We start from the raw sequence: 16,551 nt of genomic DNA on the forward strand, positions 1-16,551 counted from the left end.
CTGACCTGCTGTGCAGATATTTGTTTGGTGGATCTACAACTTTAGAGATGAAGCCATTTCTTGCAGGTTGATGCAGATGAGATTGATGTTTAAAAAAAAATACAGTAAACCAATACAAAATTCAGTTTTCTGGCTAATACAGTAAACCAATACAAAACATCAGTAAGCCATAAACAAGTGAATAAGCATTATGTTGCCAAAAGTTACTGCCAAACAAGTGCCAAAAATCATTAAGCATTAAGGCAATAAGCCATATGTACATAAGTCATACTACATTGTACATTACACAAGTGAATAAGTCAGATTTACATAGAATACATAAGCCAAAACAGTCATAACAGTCATTCAGGTTTATGTTGCCAAAAGTCACTGCCAAAACAGTCAATCACCAGCTTGTCCTTGTTGGGTAGGACAATATCTTTTGTTGTGCCCCTTCCCCTTGCATAGCTGACAGGTCATTACCCTTCCCTTCCTTGACAACTTTCTAACCTCTTCACTTATTTTGTTTTTATCCTTGTTCTTTTCATCATGTTCAAGCTTTCTTTTTTTCTTGGGTCTGCCGGTCATCTTCCTTGGAACTGGAGCATGTAACTCACCACCTTCAGCCCTTGGCCAAAATTGTTCTCCATTTATGGGCTGTAGTACATGCTCATAGGTCTTCATGTACATCTCTTTACTGTAACATATATGTATGTACTGATCTGGCTGATCCCCCTTGTGAAATATTGCACAAATGGAATGAGGACATGGCAAACCAGTTAATTGCCACATTCTACAAGAACAAGTCCTCAAATCTAAATTGACCTTGAATTGAAACCTTCCCTTTTTCACCTCATATCCATCAACTCCATTGAAAACCACCTCCCAATCTTTACTCCCAATAATGTTTTCATTCAACTTCTTCATAATAATAGTGCCATAATTCCCATTCCATCTTTCACCAAGTGCTTTCTTCTTTGCAACCCTCTTCATCATTGCAACTCTTATGTCCTCTAGCATTGGAATGATATTCTTACTCCTTGCATCCAACAATGTCTTATTGAATGCTTCACTCAAATTATTGTCTGTCATGTCACATCGCACTTCCTCTTTGAAAAAAGCTTTGCACCAAAATTTCATAGGATACTTATTGAGATCATGAAGAGCTGCAGCATCTACCTTCTGTAAAGCTTTTACCTTATCTGTAAGTAGTGCTTGATTAGGGGTCTTTGCAATCTGCCAAAACAGTCCCTTTAGAACCATCCCTCTGTGAGTCTTACTCCAATTGGCATGGACATGCCTAGCACAATTTCTGTGCTCAACACCAGGGAATAGTTCCTGAATTACAGTAGATAACCCCTGTAGAAACAAGAAACAGATTATAGTAAACAGAAACACAAACAGATTATAGAAAACAGAAACAGAAACATATTGAATGTAGAAACAGATTTACCTTCTGTTGATCACTCATTAAAGTCCATTGAGTGCTGTCCTCAATCTCCAAGTCAGTCTTCAAAAGATTCAAAAACCAGCTCCATGACGAGTTATTCTCAATCTCTACCACAGCCCAGGCAATTGGGTACATTTGATTGTTCCCATCTCTGCCCACAGCTGAGAGGATCTCACCTTTCAATTTACCTTTCAGAAAGCAGCCATCTAGACCAATAAACTTCCTACAACCCCCTAGAAAACCCTTCTTCATTGCATTAAAACACACATATATCCTCTGAAATACCAAGGGTGAATTAGGAACAGTGCTAGTTGTGTGAATCTTCACAGTAGAGCCTGGGTTAGAATTCAAGCATTCTTGTGCATAATCCCTAATCCTTTTGAACTGGCTCTCATACCCTATGTCAAGCTTCTTCAGAATCCCAGTAATTGCCCTTCTGCACATACTAACAGTGACATTGAGGTTCAACTCAGACTTTATATCTTTGCTCAACTCAGAATACCCAATAGTTGGATTCTGCCTAACCTTGTCTTCATATTTCCATTCTAACCATTTTTTACTAACAATGCCTAAGGTGAATTGACTGTTGCATTTATGATCTAAATGAATAGCTTTCAATTGAAAACACTTTGTTCTTTCCTCCCACCCTGCACTCACATGAAATCCACACCCCTTTCCAAGACATTCCACTCTAACATACTTTAAACCATTCTTCTTCCAAAATAAATCCCTCTTGGTGTGTATAGCATAACTTATCATGGCAAGTTTGAACTGCACATTATCATCAAAATACATGCCTAATTCAAGAAAGGGTGGATCAGATTTAGAGTTATATTTAGGGTACTTATCATTGTACCTTGATTGAACCTCATTCCCATCCTCATTCTCCAAGTCTTCTTCAACAGTTGGTGGATTTTGTGAATCATAGTACACAGAATCTGCCTCATCTACTAAAGGATTTTCAGATGTGGGCACAGATTGTGGTATAGGTTCAGCTTGTACTCCTATTTTCCTTTTCCTCTTAGTCCTATTTGTAGTCTCCTCACCTTCACTGTCACTACTTATATGCTCACTGCCACTATAATCAGCATCTACTTCACTCCCTTCTTCCTCACCCTCACTGCCACCATGCTCATCTTCTGAAGTTTCTGCCCCCCCTTCCTCACCCAATACTTCATCTTCTACCCCTAATCTCTCACCCAATATATCAGCTTCTGCCACCTCTTCCTCACCCACTAATCCAGCTTCATTCCCATCATCCTTAGGCCCAGGCAAACATAAACCAACCACCTCAGGCTCATCTACCCCATGCTCAACATATATCTCACACTTTTGATTTTCACGAGCAATCTTAGCTAAATGTAGACTACTAGCATCATTATGTAAGAGTTTTAAAGCTGTAAAGGGTTCAGAGGTCAACTTATAGGTAAGTGAAACTATTTTCCCATATCTTTGGGCTGATATATATTTCATTAAGTGGGGATAACATATTAAGTCAGGGTCCACATCCAGTACCTCTGTTTCACCATTCAAATATTTTAACGCAGGGGATTTGACAAAATTACCACCATGATGAATTATTAAATCCACCCTATTAGTCATCCTGACACAAAAAAATACAATGCACATTTTAACATTAAAGCAACATCATGCAGTTTATACAGAGCAGCAAACTAGAGCAGCAACATCATATAGTATATATAAAGCACATTTCTACACTTAACAAAGTAGAGCAGCAAGACCAAAAAAACAGCCTAACTGGAGCAGGACCACAGTATATACAGACAAAAACAACTTAAACCCAGGACCCCACTGCATCACAATCAATACAAAATTAAACAAAAGCTAAAGCAGTAGGTCCCCACTACATTTAAAGACAGTATATTCAATTTAAACATATATAGGATTTAAACATATTCAATCCCCACTACGAAAAGCTAAACATATATTCAATTTATAGACAATATAGCATGACCCCACTACATCACAATCGATACAAAATTACATATTAAAAGCATATATTCGCAAGGATACTCAGATATTATTCTACATACCTTACTCGGTTTGAGGTTTGAGCCTTCTTTCCAGTCTTCTTTCCAGTCTTTTCGGTTTAGGGATTTAGGGTTTCGAACTACAATTACAGATTAGGGCTTAGGGCTTAAGCTAGAGATTAGGGATGGGTTTGAGATTATGGATTTGGGAATGAGATTCTTCAAGTCGCGATAGGGATTTGGGATTTAGGTTTCTTCAAACTTTGATAGGGATTTGATTTGAAATACGCAGAAATTAGAGTTGATTTCGAAGTTGTTATTACAGTAAATAGTTAATGGATGCCACATCTACAAAACATGACACGTCGCAGCCAAGTCATTGCCACATCACCAACTTATAACCTTTAACTTGAAGGTTACCTGTTAAAAAGGCTAGGCGAACAATTTTTTTTGGTTTATGAATCAAATAATCACTTATATAAGATTAGGGTGCGGGATGACATTTCGTTGTTGGTTCAGGGTGCTATTTGACACTTCACCCATAATTATTAAACTAAAGTTTATTACCGAAATGGTCCCTCGACTATTGCGAAATTACCAATTTGGTCCTCAACAATTTTTGTTCCCCAATTAAGTCCTCTGACTTTGAAAAAGTTAACCATTTTGGTCTTCCGTTAGGTCACGAGTTAAAAGTCTGTTAAATTAAAGGGCATTGATGAAATTTCACATTTATCACCATTATAAATCAGATTGGACGTCGGAAGTACCTACGTAAATTATTCAACTTTCCTTTTGGCCATTGATGTGTGAGATTGGAGAAAGAAGGAACAGTTAAATGTTATTAAAAAAAAAAAAAAAAACAGACCTCCTACCTTAACAAGCAGGGATTTCATGGCTGAAGATGGTTCAGTGGTGTGTTGTGATGATAATGTTGCGTTTTGTGCAGATAGAACTCTTTCGGTTTGTCAGACTCATTAGTTTTCTAAACAATGGCGTCGGATTCCGCCTCTACGAGGACGACGCCACTGGCGTTGCAGTTGAGCGCGAGGGCTGACCCGCCTCCGCCGGCGGCATTGGTCCAGCTCAGGCGACCGAGATAGGGGTAAAAATGCATCAGGACTTAGCTGAGAGAGAGTCGTAAGGAGAGGATAATGGCGTCTGGGGATAATGTGGAAGGAGTAGTGTAGAAATAGATGGTTCCAACATGTAATTTCTGTATCTTTTTGTTCTGTTGCAGTAAACGTCTTTCATCATATGAGTTTTTGCTCTTTGTCTTCCCAAAACAAGGGAACGCTGGAGATATGCCCAATGTGAGTAGGAAAAATAGAAGAAATCTCCGCCTCAAGTTCTCCTCAGAATGCAATACCGTCTTATTCTGTTCTCTAACCACAAAAAATGTATTTTATAAACTATTAAATAATGAATTCATGGCAATCCAAAGAAAGAAAAGGGCAAAATTGCAAAAGTCATTGTTCACAAACTAATCAAAAGCTACCTGTTAACTCATAATGTGTCATTAATATAGCACCCACAATGTAATCTATTCCAAGCACTAGACTACACTAAACATTAGTTTTCTGGTACGATGAGAGGTAGATGAGCGTGAATCAGAAAGACAAAGGCAGAAACCATGAATATTGAAATGGGTCTTCTACTCTTCTCAGATTAAAATGGGTCTTCTCATATTAAAATGGGTTAATCAATTAAAAAATGGACATTCTCATGCGAAATTTCATTAATGCCCTCTAATTTAACGGACTTTTAACCTCTAACCTAACGGAGGACCAAAATGATTAACTTTTTAAAAGTCAAAAGACTTAATTGAAAAAGAAAAATTGTTAAAGATCAAATTGGTAATTTCGCAATAGTCGAGGGACCATTTCAGTAATAAACTCATTAAACTAATTACTCCGCAGTTTACACACAAACCGAACCGGGCTATACCTCTCTGCTTCTGTGTAGGGTTTCTCTGGACCGTCTCGTCTCTCTTTTCTCTGTGGCATTCATCTCCTCGGTCGAAGGTAGACGGAATGGTGAAGGTGAAGGTGATATCGCGTTCGACGGATGACTTCACCCGAGAACGCAGTCAGGACCTTCAGGTATGCTCTATTTTATTACATATTTGCTACCACCTCCATTACTGCTTCATGAGCTACGGCTTAGCTTCGAATTCGAATGTTTTCAGAGGGTATTTCGAAACTTCGATCCCAAACTTCGAACTCAAGAGAAGGCGACGGAATACGTCCGTGCTTTGAACGCTGTTAAGTTAGAGAAGGTAAGTACGCCTTAAAAATTCTTTTTTTGGGTTTTTTGTTTTGTTTTGTTTTGCTAAGTTTGTGATGTTTTTCACTGTTATGTGGAATCAGATATTTGCGAGGCCATTCGTTGCGGCTATGGATGGGCATATAGATGCAATCTCGGCAATGGCTAAAAATCCAAATCACTTGAAAGGAATATTTTCGGGTTCAATGGATGGAGGTATTAAGGAGTGGATAGGTTGCAGGCTTTTTGTTTGTTTTATGAATGTGGTTTTCTATTTGGAACTTCAATCTTCAATAGTAAGAAAAAGTAAATTTTTAGTTTCACCTGTAAATATGCCATTACTAGGAATGGCTTAATGCAAGTTAATAACTAAACCCAACTAACCTTTTCTATCTTTTAAATGTCATGTGGCAACAAACTATAAATATTGGAGCATTTTTATGTATTTTTTATTATTATAATTTGGGGAATTTGACTCTGTTTGCAGATATTCGCCTTTGGGATATAGCTAACAGGTAATGTTCCCATTCAAATAGTTTCTACTTAATCTTTGCTAGGGAGAATGCTTCACTTCATATAATTGAGTAATACAGTTCCCTAGCGCATAGATATCAGGTTAGCAATATGTGGTAATATATTATACCTTATCGGAGAAATTTCCTTTTCCCTGTTTGCTTTTTACTCCTAGACTTGATCTTGAGTCTTGTTGTACCTCATCTACCCTCTATTCAGGAGAATTTCCATTGATTGAACTGTTGTATTCCCCTATTTATCATTTTTACTTGATAATATCATTTCCCTGTTTGCATGCTAGTAACTTTTTATTATGCACACAATAATGGGGCTATTCGTTTTAACACCGTCTTTCTAAATATAAATATTAAAAGGAAAACAGTATGTCAGTTTCCTGGTCACCAAGGTGCAGTGCATGGATTGGCAGCGTCTACAGATGGTCGAATTCTTGTGTCATGTGGAACTGATTGCACGTAAGTCCTTACAATTTCTCTTATATGTAAAGGTTTGAATTTTGTTTGTGAAGAATGGATTATGATGGAAGTCTTGCTGCTGCATATTTTGGACAATTTTATTATAGTGTGAGGCTATGGAGAGTTCCTGATTCTTCTTTAATGGAGCCTGATGATGCATCTGATGACTCAGCCAAGGTATTAGACTTCTCCTGAATTGCTGTTGACTTAAATGCGTGCAAATGACATACATACATGATTTTCTAATGATCTGAGTTTTGCTTATTTGCAGTCATTAGCAGTTTATGTCTGGAAAAATGGATTCCGGTAGGTTTTATTTTATTTTGCCTGGACATTTGTTGTTGTTGTTGTTGTTGTTTTTTTTTTTTTTTACTTCTAATTCTGATGATATGCTTATTTTCCCCAGGGCTGTTGACCACCAATGGGATGGTAACCTTTTTGCAACAGCTGGTGCCCAAGTAGACATATGGGACCACAACAGGTCTGATTCGATTTTTTCTTTGTTTAACACGAGTTTGAACTTTTTATTTAATTAATTTTTAAATTTTTAAGTGTCTCTTTGATACAGGTCCCAGCCAGTGAACAGTTTTGAATGGGGAAAAGATACTGTAATATCAGTTCGATTTAATCCTGGTGAACCTGATATTTTGGCTACATCAGCTAGGTTTGTGTCTATCCAGAATAGTTAGTTTACTCTTTAATTACTGTAAATTCCCATCATGTTAATGTTGTATTAAGCCTTTGCCTGTGGTACTTGAACCCAGAATGGGAAATTAGTATTTACTTTTTTTTTTAAAAAAAATCAATGATTTATATTGTGTATGAGATGATGCTTTACTTCTACTTCCAAATTATAACTGTATAACTGTATTACTGCCCATTAATCTGCATTTACTTATTCTTGTAGTTTTTTCTCCTTGCAGTGATAGAAGCATAGCTATATATGATTTACGAATGTCATCTCCTGCAAGAAAGATTATTATGAGGGTAAGCAGCTAGACTGTCTCTGTAACATTAATTACAAAGATTAGTTCTAATTTATAAGTTAGTTAAAATATTCTACTCATGGCATCATGCAAATTCCAGGCCTGCATTCTTTGCCATCGACATGTAGTGCTTATTTAATGAATCTGACATGATGTCTCCTTTACAGACCAGAACCAACTCAATCGCCTGGAATCCCATGGAACCAATGAATTTCACTGCTGTAAGTGTGACTGCAAATCACTTTCTTGAAATTTCATTTATACTTCTGTTGATGGAATGATAATAGTGCAAAACTTGGTAGTTTCCTTGACAAAAAGAAGCCCTTTGCAAATTGTTGTCAACTTATTTTTCTAGTTTTACGCTCAATTTTTAGTCATCAGTTGGACATACTTCCAAATGTTAAGTGCTTTTGTGAGCATTAGGACTATTTGGTATGCCTTATAAAGTGTTGAGAAGGAACTGAATGATATCCTGTATTTATTACTCACACATGACCAACTACTGAGAAGTGGTCTGTGCATATAGTTGATACTTTTGGGTGTTTGGCATGGTCATTGGTAGATATTTCTTAGTACTTCTATTTAATTCTTTATTTCTTATAAGGACATATATCTCATATTTGTAGGCAAATGAGGATTGTAACTGCTACAGCTATGATGCTAGAAAACTAAATGAAGCTAAATGTGTTCACAAGGATCATGTTTCCGCAGTGTAAGAGAATGTCTTGTTATTTGCAAAAGAGTAGAGTGGTTGCTCCCACTATTTGAGTTCTAGCTTATTTATTACTTAATTCGAATTGAATGATTTTTTACACTCATGATCATTTTGCAGGATGGATATAGACTATTCACCAACTGGTCGTGAATTCGTTACTGGATCTTACGATAGAACAGTTTGTGTTCTCTCTTTTTCTTGAATCATTTGACATAGTCTCACCATGTATAAATGCACATATATAGAATAAGATGGCTTCCATACACTAACCATACTTCATTGGTAGGTGAGAATATTCCATTATAATGGTGGTCACAGTAGGGAAATCTATCATACAAAGAGGATGCAAAGGTTGTTTGGAACTATATCTATTCTTTACATCCATGTTTTATTTTTAATGTTGTAGGTTAGCGATTTTTTTTTTCTCTCTTTTAAATTGATTTAAATACGGAGTAATCATTGGTCATATCTGACAAAACATGGAAAATGAGGCTAAGAATTCAGTTGAGTTGGAGCCATGTCTGTGTAGTTTGCAATTCTCCTCTACTAAGAAGTGTCCTGACCTTTATCTGTGGTGAATCACAGGGTGTTCTGTGTGAAGTTCAGTTGCGATGCAAGTTACCTTATCTCAGGAAGTGATGATACCAACCTTCGTTTATGGAAAGCTAAAGCATCTGAGCAAATGGGAGTGGTATGTCTCTTTTGGTCTCCATTTCTTGTTTATCGATTTTAATCCAACTTTTCTTCTATAATTTTATTCGCATATTTGTAAGGAATTTATGTTCCATTGTACATTCAATGGAACATAAAGTTACCTACAGTCTAGGTAAATTAGTAGGTTCAATATCTTATACTGTCTTAAGGCTTAAATACAAGGAAACATCATGCGTCATCATTTTCTTCTTCATCAATATTGTCGTTGGCATTTATAATACAGCAGACGTTTTATACACGATTTATAGGGGGAAAGTTGTTGAACTTAGAATTTATCATTGATTTGCTCCGACTCTTTCAGCATTAACTTTTTATCTAGCACGATTTACATGCAAAAAATATACTTGTTGCAGCTTTTGCCCAGAGAACGTAGAAAGCATGAATATCACGTGGCTCTCAAGAATCGTTTCAAGCATCTTCCTGGAATCAAACGCATTGACAGGTAAGCCTGGACTATCAACAAACATTAAGAGTGTTGCAGTCACCCATGCTATCTGTGTTCTTTTTATGAATTCCACTGCTCACAAAGTGATCAAAACCCGTGTCTAAGCTCAAATAAGAAGAGTATAAAAAGACAAATGCAGAATTCTTGGCGTTAAATGAGTTGAATACAAAAACTCCTTCAAGGGAGATTGCTCACTTCATCACTTTGCTTTGAATTTGCAGACATCGTCACTTGCCCAAGGCAATATACAAGGCTTCTAATCTGAGACGGGAGATGACTGAATCAGAAAGGAAGAAGGAAGCTAGAAAGAGAGCTCACAGCAGACCAGGCAGCATGCCAAACGAGCCATTACGTAAGAAAAGAATCATTCAAGAAGTTGAATGAGTGGCTGCTTCATCCTCCCTTACACAGTATTCTTTCACTCCTACCCTCGGGATAAAACCCAGAACTGAACCCATCAAGAACATCTATTTTAGGGAGCTTAGAATCTATTTCGACAATCTTTGTTTTATAATTACATGTAAAGGAACCAACACTCCTGCTTTAGCTTTAGATCTTTTGGTCTGGTTAAGATGATTGGTTTAGATATAATATCAAACCAAACACAAACAGTTAACAATTTTGAACTCTTCCACCAATATTGTACTGGTATTTTATATCTTTTATAAAAAAATGCTATTTCATTCTTTTATCATCCACATCAGTGTTTTAGTAAAATTTAAATACGTAATTTTTTAATATAGAGTCATAATCTACTCAAGTTTTTTCTTATAATAAAGTAAGAATAAAATTTGCTTTTCGTCCCCAAACTATTACGGAGTGTATATTAATCACATTTGGTCTTTTGACTATTACAATTTTCTAATTAGGTACACATGTAATTTGTATTTTGTATTATATTTAATTATTTATTTAATGCAATGCTCCTTTCGAAAAAAAGCAAATGCAATGCTCGAAAAAAGCAAATGCAATGCTCCTTTCAGAAGGAGTACTTATGACAAAAGTTTTTTGAGAAATTGGACAACATAATCAAATATACAAATTACATAGTCATGCACTTAATTAGAAAAGAGTAAATACCCAAAATGGTCCCTCGACTATAGCTAAATTCACAAATTGGTCATCAACTTTCAATTTCACCCAATTAAGTCCTTGACTTTGCAATTTTGACACGATTTGGTCCTCCATCTAATTGACCGTTTGTTGACCGTGATCGACGATCTCCAGAAGAACCTTCAGCTCTCGTCGGAGCACGTGGAGGCCTCCAGGATGACGTTGCACCGGTTCAGAAACACGTCGTCTTCTTCGCTCTGGTACGAATTCAACTACATTGAATCCAAAGGGAGGATGAAGAAGGTTACCGGGTTCGGTAGATTGCTTTCGACAGTGGATTCAAATGTAACAGTGCGGTCTGGAAATACAACCGGAACCTTAAAAAACCGATGATGAACCATGAAATTACATATATATCCTCAAAAATCACAGTCAACAAACAGTCAAATAGACAGAGGACCAAATTGTGTTAAAACTACAAAGTTAAGGACTTAATTGGGTGAAATTGAAAGTTGAGGACCAATTTGTGAATTTAGCTATAGTCGAGGGACCATTTTGGGTATTTACTCATTAGAAAATTTTAAGTCAATGACTAAATGTGATTCGTGTATACTAGTCAAGTGACCAAAAGTGAAATTTTTTTATTAAGTAATTTGAAACAACTGCTAACCCTCTCCATATTCTACTTGCACCGCTCAGTTATCCACACGGCCACCGCCTCCGCGAAGCAAGTAAAGACGGCGTCTGATTTCTTCTCTACTCCTCTCCTTCGTCGCCGGTTACTGCTTCCTTAGCCATCTCCACCGCAGACGGTTTGCCTTCATCGTTTGCTCTCTCGGTTCCCACCCCGCCTCCACTACCGGTCGCTTCTCCCTCCTTTCCGTACTGCTACTTCCCTTTGCTTTGGTTTTGGTTTTTAGTTTTGGCTTGCAGTTTCTATGTTTCCCCTATTTCCCAGTCGTTTCCCTTTGCTTTGTTTTTGAATTTTTAATTTTGTCAACATATATGAGTATTTCCCTATTTCCCTTTGCTTTGTTTGCTGGATTTTAATTTGCTAGTTTCTTGGAATTTCTCTTCGTTGTTTTGATGAGTTTCTTCCTCTCGTTTAATTAACGAGTTCTTTTCTTATAAGTGTGAAATGATAAAATTGGTCATGGCGTATGTGAATCTCATCCTGTGCAAAGATGATGACAATATAAAGAAGAATGAAAATAGATATCCAAATGGTGTGCAAGACCTTTCAACCATTGTCGGTCTTGGGTACGTTTGACCAGATCATTTATGATATCAAAGAAACTTTAAGTTCCTCTAATGAATTTAATTTCAAATAGGTAAAACAATTTGCGAAATAAATTTTTTGTAGCATTACTAGGAAATTTGTTTCTATGTTTGAATGTAATGAATATTGATTTATTCCATTGATCTTCATTATAAACGTTTCAACTTATGATTAATAAATTAGTTCCTTTATTCTCCCAACTGAAAATATATAACCCGACCGGACCCAAGCAAGATCCATGTGAATTTACTTTTTCATTTTATTTTATCCACGGCTTAAACCCCAAAACCCTCCTCGTAGTTCGAGCTACTATACAAGTACGGCTGATTCGTGAAGCGAGCTTCCACTTGTTCGAATCACATAGAATGGCCACCGCCGCCGCTTCCGCCGCTGCCAGATCCTTTTTCCGGTCGTCCTCCGTTCTAAACTCCGTCAGCAGGGTGGCACATGAATCCAAAGCGGCGCGCGCCCCTTTCCGCATCGCTTCCAGAAGTCCTCTAGGTTCTCGCATCTTCAGGTACCGTATGCTTATCTGCGCTTCAACTCTGCCTATATCTGTTCCTATGTACGCATAAATGTTTTATGCATCTTTAATTGGATATAGATATGTGGATGCGACTTAGTAGTTACATTGGATTTGAAGGTGTCCGGTAGAGTTGAGCGCCTTTGGACACTCGATGCAGCCCTACCACACGGCCACTGCTTTGGCTTTAATGAACTCAATGCTTACCGTCTCTCCCCGCAGCTTCGGTTGGCTTTCGGAAGGTGAGCTTTCCCATGATAAATCCATAATTTTTTTTTCATGATTTTGTTTAAAAAAAAGTTGTTTCAACAATTTCCCCCTAATGTGGCTACATATTTGCTGAATTGGATGTGAAATGGTTGGTTATTTAGTTTGTAATGTAAGTGTTTCTTTCATTTGCATGATTAGAGTGCAGTTAGGGTTTCGATTTTTCTACTTTTGCATAGCATAGGTTTTCTTTTGTGCTTTTTACTCTTTAAAGTTACCATTTTTAACTCTTATGTGGTCATTTTGAATTTAGATATTCATAAAGTTTATGAGGATCATTGTAATTTGCTTGACCACTTAGAAAATTTCATGTGCTATATTTGTGTTTGGATCCGAGTGTGTGTATATCAGTTTCTGCAACTTTCTCCATCCCCAAAATATTGAAGCTTGTCTTTCTGTCCTGCTTCAATATTTATGTGTTTGGATCTGAGTTTGCTTCTCTTTCTATCCTGCTTAGTTCATTCCCCGTATCTGCGTACTTCTAACTAGCTTAGCTGACCAGTGGGTTTTCTTTATTAATTTGGGTATCTAACTCCTAAAGTCTCCTCCTTTTGTCCTCTAATACTTTGTTTTGCAAACATATTTTTCTTCTTAAGTTCATCGTACATCAGCCTTTGCAATTCTCTTTCCCCTTGTGCTAAAATTTAAGATTTGTCTTCTTGCCCTTGATTTTATATACTTCACTTGCTTCTTCTCTAGTAGGTTTTCTAATCAGGGGATTTTCGTTCTTGATTTAGGTATCTAGCAACACCTATAGGATACTCTTTTAAGAACTTGGTAAGTGAATTTTTTTGCAAGATTGCTTTCGAATCTTATTGTATAATGGAAATCTTGTCATTCCTGTGCCGTATAGCTCTCATGAATTTGGGCTCCCATTCTACATTGTAGAGATATAGGACCTTTTGAGTGTGTTCCATGAACTATCAGAAACACAGCTGAGTCGAACCAATAGTCAATAGAACTAAGTGCTGCCAAAACTGTTACTCATTTCTTTATTCTCATTCCTTGTTATAGCACTGACAATTTATTTTTTTAAAAATGTTGTCTAAAGCTTTCTATGTACTCCGTATAAGAAATTGCTACTTATATGCATTTGCTTGACATTTTCTAATTCAGTAATTAAGGTGATATATATGCAGCATAAATTGCCAGGATGCACATAGATTTTCTTTTAAGTTTCAATCTGCTAGATTTGCCTACTTTCAAGGCTCGTCTCGTTGATACTTTACTGATTTCTTTTATATATTGACCAGCCTGCATTGATGATGCATGACCTGTGTTGTGTCATTTGAGGGTTCAAGCAAGTTTCCTGTTCCTGTGGAGTATGCTGTCACTATGGTTACACAATCCAGATTCCACAATAAAATGGCAGCAAGATGTCCTCTCATCAAACCAAAATATTTTCCAAGTTTTGTCTGTTTCAAGACCTATGATCTTTTTACTTTAGTATTTAATTTAATGTATGATATATTCTCCTGAATTTTACCAAAAGAAATATAGTAAAACCAAGCTACACTTTTGCAGTCATGAAAATTTTCTACCATTTCACTTCTCAACTCCTGTTTATTGCCTTGTTACTTGTTACATGTTTGGTTATCCTGTCTAGTAACTTTTTTTTTTTTTTTTTTCACTTTTCTTCAATTTTTTTTTTGGATGTAGCTAAGGTTTCTACCGTCAAACACAGACACAATAACTAATCCCCTTGTTGAATTGTAAATAACTCTTTTGGATAGATATTAGTGAAGTTGGTGCCCTTGTTATTGATACTTAGCTGCACAAGTAACTTGATTAAAAATAATAATAATTCCATAGTTTGTGAACAATGCATCCTCATTTTGAACCAAATGAGATCCCTCTTGGGCAAGAACACAAGAGGAACAGAAAGTAAGTGAAACCCTGTAGGCAGGACATGAACTGAACCAAACCAGCACTACTAAGATTTACGGATGCAAAACAGGAAATTACTGAAATTCTTGTACATACTAGTACCATAGGAATGCAGCATATCAATAATTCATAAAGAAAACGAGAACTTGAAGCTTAGTCTCTCTGAGAAATATTCACCCCCATCCTGTGGGAACCCCTCCTCTTTACTCCTCCACATTCACCAATTCATACTCCACTAAAGAAAGATTGTTATCCTCTTTAACAACAAAACTAGCCGGTTCTGTAACCTCGACTCGTCCCCATTTGTCTACTGCCAAACGCATTGAACCCTTGAACATGTCTATCTTTGCATTGCGCAGAATTACTGTAGAGCCGGCAGTCATTGCATCAACTGCACTCAACAACAACAAAAAAAAAGATTAATGGGGACACTTGAACAGTGACAGAAATCCCATTAAATTAAGCATACATTGCATTCCATGTAAGATTAATCAAAATCATTGAAGAGATACAGGCCGGCAATTTAACCTCAGAAATCACCACCACAACAAATAACAGAGATTCAAGAGAATATGATTCCATAGCTTGGTAAAGAAAAGCTGCCTGCCAACTATTAGGTTCCCCATATGATATCATTTGGAACCACCAAAAGGTGGGACCCAACTCAGCTTACTAATCACTCCAGAGGACAGATGATTCTTTTTACTCACAAGTAACCCATGTGACAGCATAATAGCGCTAAACAGTAAACACATCTTATCACTTTCAGAGAACATGGCAATCGTAATTGCTAAGAAATGAAGCTATGCAAATGTAAAATGAATTCCACCATGACACTAAATAATCTATTGTTTTACAATAATGCATACCGAAACATTTTACAGAAGCAAAGAAACAGGAGCCATAGCAATTCAAGAAATCCAAAAATTGTGTAGAGCCACTACACAACAACCAAAATCATATGTTAAACAACAATACTTAAAGTAACATAGAAATGTCCACCTTCTCTCCAATTTGATAGCAATATCACAGACAAAACTTTGCTAAAAGAGTGAAAAAACAACCAAGGCAGTCTTATACTCAGGGTCTGCTACTCTGCTTAGTTTTTATCAATATTGAAACATGATAATCTTATGTACACAATTAAACCAAAACAAAATTGCATATTTAACATCAATACAGAGACTCACATATCCTCAAGTCTATATACATAGGCCTATATGAATATTTATACGCTCAAATAAAATTACATATCAAACATAGACAAGCTGAAATCTATACAAATTTATACCTTGATCGTTGCGGGCGGTGAAAATAATAGTCCCAGTCTCGTCACCAACAAGGCACTCGGCGATGCGAGCCGGGGCACGAGGGTTTAGCGACATCGACGCCCTGCCGCCGCGCCTGCCACCTCCGGCGGCGTTGCTTTTGACAGTGGTGGAACTGACAACCTTTACTGTAAGAGTGTGGCCGTTGGTCCCGGGCTTTAGACTGCTGACTTTGACGAACACCGGCTTCCTCTTCTCGATAGATCCCGCCGCCGCCGTAGCCATCTCGTTGACCCTAAAGCAATAATCTTAAACCCTAAATCCAAATTTTCCGAAGCAGAGCGAGCGCAGGCAGGGAAAGACTTGTGGGTGAACAGCGAGGAAGAAATGAATTTCTAGGGTTTTGGAGTGTTTTAAGGTTCGTGAATCGTGAGCGAGCGAGCGAGCGGTAAATAGTAAACGCCTCAAGGTTTTAATCTTTTCATTTTCCGACCCCTCATTTTTCTCTTTTTATCGTTTTATGTTGCAACAAATCCCCTTTTATTTCGCCATTACTCACTAAACTTTTGCTACTTCAACCTAACTTTCATGCATTTTCATTAATTATTCTATCTACATATGCTTACATATGTAACCTTCACAAAATTATGTTTATTTAATTTATGACAAAGTCTGTTATTAGTCCAGTTTTTGAACGCCCGCTTTGAGTGAAATTCATGGTGTAACATATATCTGTCAGACCAATT

General features: G+C 37.0%; 4 protein-coding genes across 6 annotated transcripts; 2 read left to right on the plus strand and 2 right to left on the minus strand.

Annotated features, from left to right (window-relative positions):
- Positions 1 to 364: 364 nt before the first annotated feature.
- Positions 365 to 3,872, minus strand: LOC109167832. 2 transcript variants are annotated; one of them, XM_019316909.1, is made up of 3 exons: positions 3,484 to 3,872; positions 1,433 to 3,032; positions 365 to 1,338 (listed from the first exon to the last, which is right to left on the minus strand). In XM_019316909.1, the coding sequence occupies exons 2-3, from the start codon at positions 3,029 to 3,031 to the stop codon at positions 382 to 384; spliced, it is 2,556 nt and encodes an 851-aa protein (XP_019172454.1). In that variant the 5' UTR covers position 3,032; positions 3,484 to 3,872; the 3' UTR covers positions 365 to 381. The 2 variants fall into 2 exon arrangements, with proteins under 2 accessions (XP_019172454.1, XP_019172449.1); XM_019316904.1 differs by lacking the exon at positions 3,484 to 3,872 and having other exon boundaries at positions 1,433 to 3,090.
- Positions 3,873 to 5,353: 1,481 nt separating this feature from the next.
- On the plus strand, positions 5,354 to 10,219 carry LOC109167842 (DDB1- and CUL4-associated factor 13). The gene is made up of 17 exons (XM_019316913.1): positions 5,354 to 5,519; positions 5,606 to 5,695; positions 5,787 to 5,898; positions 6,170 to 6,197; positions 6,570 to 6,668; positions 6,776 to 6,845; positions 6,940 to 6,974; positions 7,075 to 7,149; positions 7,237 to 7,332; positions 7,592 to 7,655; positions 7,822 to 7,875; positions 8,281 to 8,366; positions 8,487 to 8,547; positions 8,656 to 8,720; positions 8,955 to 9,060; positions 9,437 to 9,525; positions 9,750 to 10,219. Exons 1-17 carry the CDS (start codon positions 5,451 to 5,453, stop codon positions 9,910 to 9,912), a joined length of 1,362 nt encoding a protein of 453 aa, XP_019172458.1. The 5' UTR covers positions 5,354 to 5,450; the 3' UTR covers positions 9,913 to 10,219.
- Positions 10,220 to 12,116: 1,897 nt separating this feature from the next.
- On the plus strand, positions 12,117 to 14,190 carry LOC109167941 (protein NUCLEAR FUSION DEFECTIVE 6, chloroplastic/mitochondrial-like). Of its 2 annotated transcripts, XM_019317033.1 has the most exons (4): positions 12,117 to 12,377; positions 12,504 to 12,625; positions 13,388 to 13,427; positions 13,904 to 14,190. In XM_019317033.1, exons 1-3 carry the CDS (start codon positions 12,226 to 12,228, stop codon positions 13,393 to 13,395), a joined length of 282 nt encoding a protein of 93 aa, XP_019172578.1. In that variant the 5' UTR covers positions 12,117 to 12,225; the 3' UTR covers positions 13,396 to 13,427; positions 13,904 to 14,190. The 2 variants fall into 2 exon arrangements, with proteins under 2 accessions (XP_019172578.1, XP_019172573.1); XM_019317028.1 differs by lacking the exon at positions 13,388 to 13,427 and having other exon boundaries at positions 12,118 to 12,377.
- A 232-nt stretch (positions 14,191 to 14,422) lies between these two features.
- LOC109167935 (uncharacterized protein At4g28440-like) lies at positions 14,423 to 16,306 on the minus strand. Its single transcript, XM_019317017.1, has 2 exons — positions 15,829 to 16,306; positions 14,423 to 14,928 (listed from the first exon to the last, which is right to left on the minus strand). The coding sequence occupies exons 1-2, from the start codon at positions 16,088 to 16,090 to the stop codon at positions 14,741 to 14,743; spliced, it is 450 nt and encodes a 149-aa protein (XP_019172562.1). The 5' UTR covers positions 16,091 to 16,306; the 3' UTR covers positions 14,423 to 14,740.
- Between the last annotated feature and the right edge of the window lie 245 nt (positions 16,307 to 16,551).

The sequence above is a fragment of the Ipomoea nil genome, unplaced genomic scaffold (genome assembly GCF_001879475.1).
Source record: "Ipomoea nil cultivar Tokyo-kokei standard unplaced genomic scaffold, Asagao_1.1 scaffold0317, whole genome shotgun sequence".
In the NCBI taxonomy this organism is placed as follows: Eukaryota; Viridiplantae; Streptophyta; class Magnoliopsida; order Solanales; family Convolvulaceae; genus Ipomoea; species Ipomoea nil.

What these genes read in the sequence shown, in the direction of transcription:
- LOC109167832 (XM_019316904.1), bottom strand. Translation starts at nt 3,058, where the DNA reads ATGTGCATTGTATTTTTTTGTGTCAGGATGACTAATAGGGTGGATTTA. An exon ending in TAATGAGTGATCAACAGAAG is followed by an intron (nt 1,339 to 1,432) that starts GTAAATCTGTTT and finishes TTGTTTCTACAG; the next exon opens with GGGTTATCTACTGTAATTCA.
- LOC109167842 (XM_019316913.1), top strand. Translation starts at nt 5,451, where the DNA reads ATGGTGAAGGTGAAGGTGATATCGCGTTCGACGGATGACTTCACCCGA. An exon ending in CTTTGGGATATAGCTAACAG is followed by an intron (nt 6,198 to 6,569) that starts GTAATGTTCCCA and finishes AAATATTAAAAG; the next exon opens with GAAAACAGTATGTCAGTTTC. An exon ending in CAAGAAAGATTATTATGAGG is followed by an intron (nt 7,656 to 7,821) that starts GTAAGCAGCTAG and finishes TCTCCTTTACAG; the next exon opens with ACCAGAACCAACTCAATCGC.
- LOC109167941 (XM_019317028.1), top strand. Translation starts at nt 12,226, where the DNA reads ATGGCCACCGCCGCCGCTTCCGCCGCTGCCAGATCCTTTTTCCGGTCG. An exon ending in CTAGGTTCTCGCATCTTCAG is followed by an intron (nt 12,378 to 12,503) that starts GTACCGTATGCT and finishes TTGGATTTGAAG; the next exon opens with GTGTCCGGTAGAGTTGAGCG. An exon ending in CTTCGGTTGGCTTTCGGAAG is followed by an intron (nt 12,626 to 13,903) that starts GTGAGCTTTCCC and finishes TATATTGACCAG; the next exon opens with CCTGCATTGATGATGCATGA.
- LOC109167935 (XM_019317017.1), bottom strand. Translation starts at nt 16,090, where the DNA reads ATGGCTACGGCGGCGGCGGGATCTATCGAGAAGAGGAAGCCGGTGTTC. An exon ending in CACCGCCCGCAACGATCAAG is followed by an intron (nt 14,929 to 15,828) that starts GTATAAATTTGT and finishes TGTTGAGTGCAG; the next exon opens with TTGATGCAATGACTGCCGGC.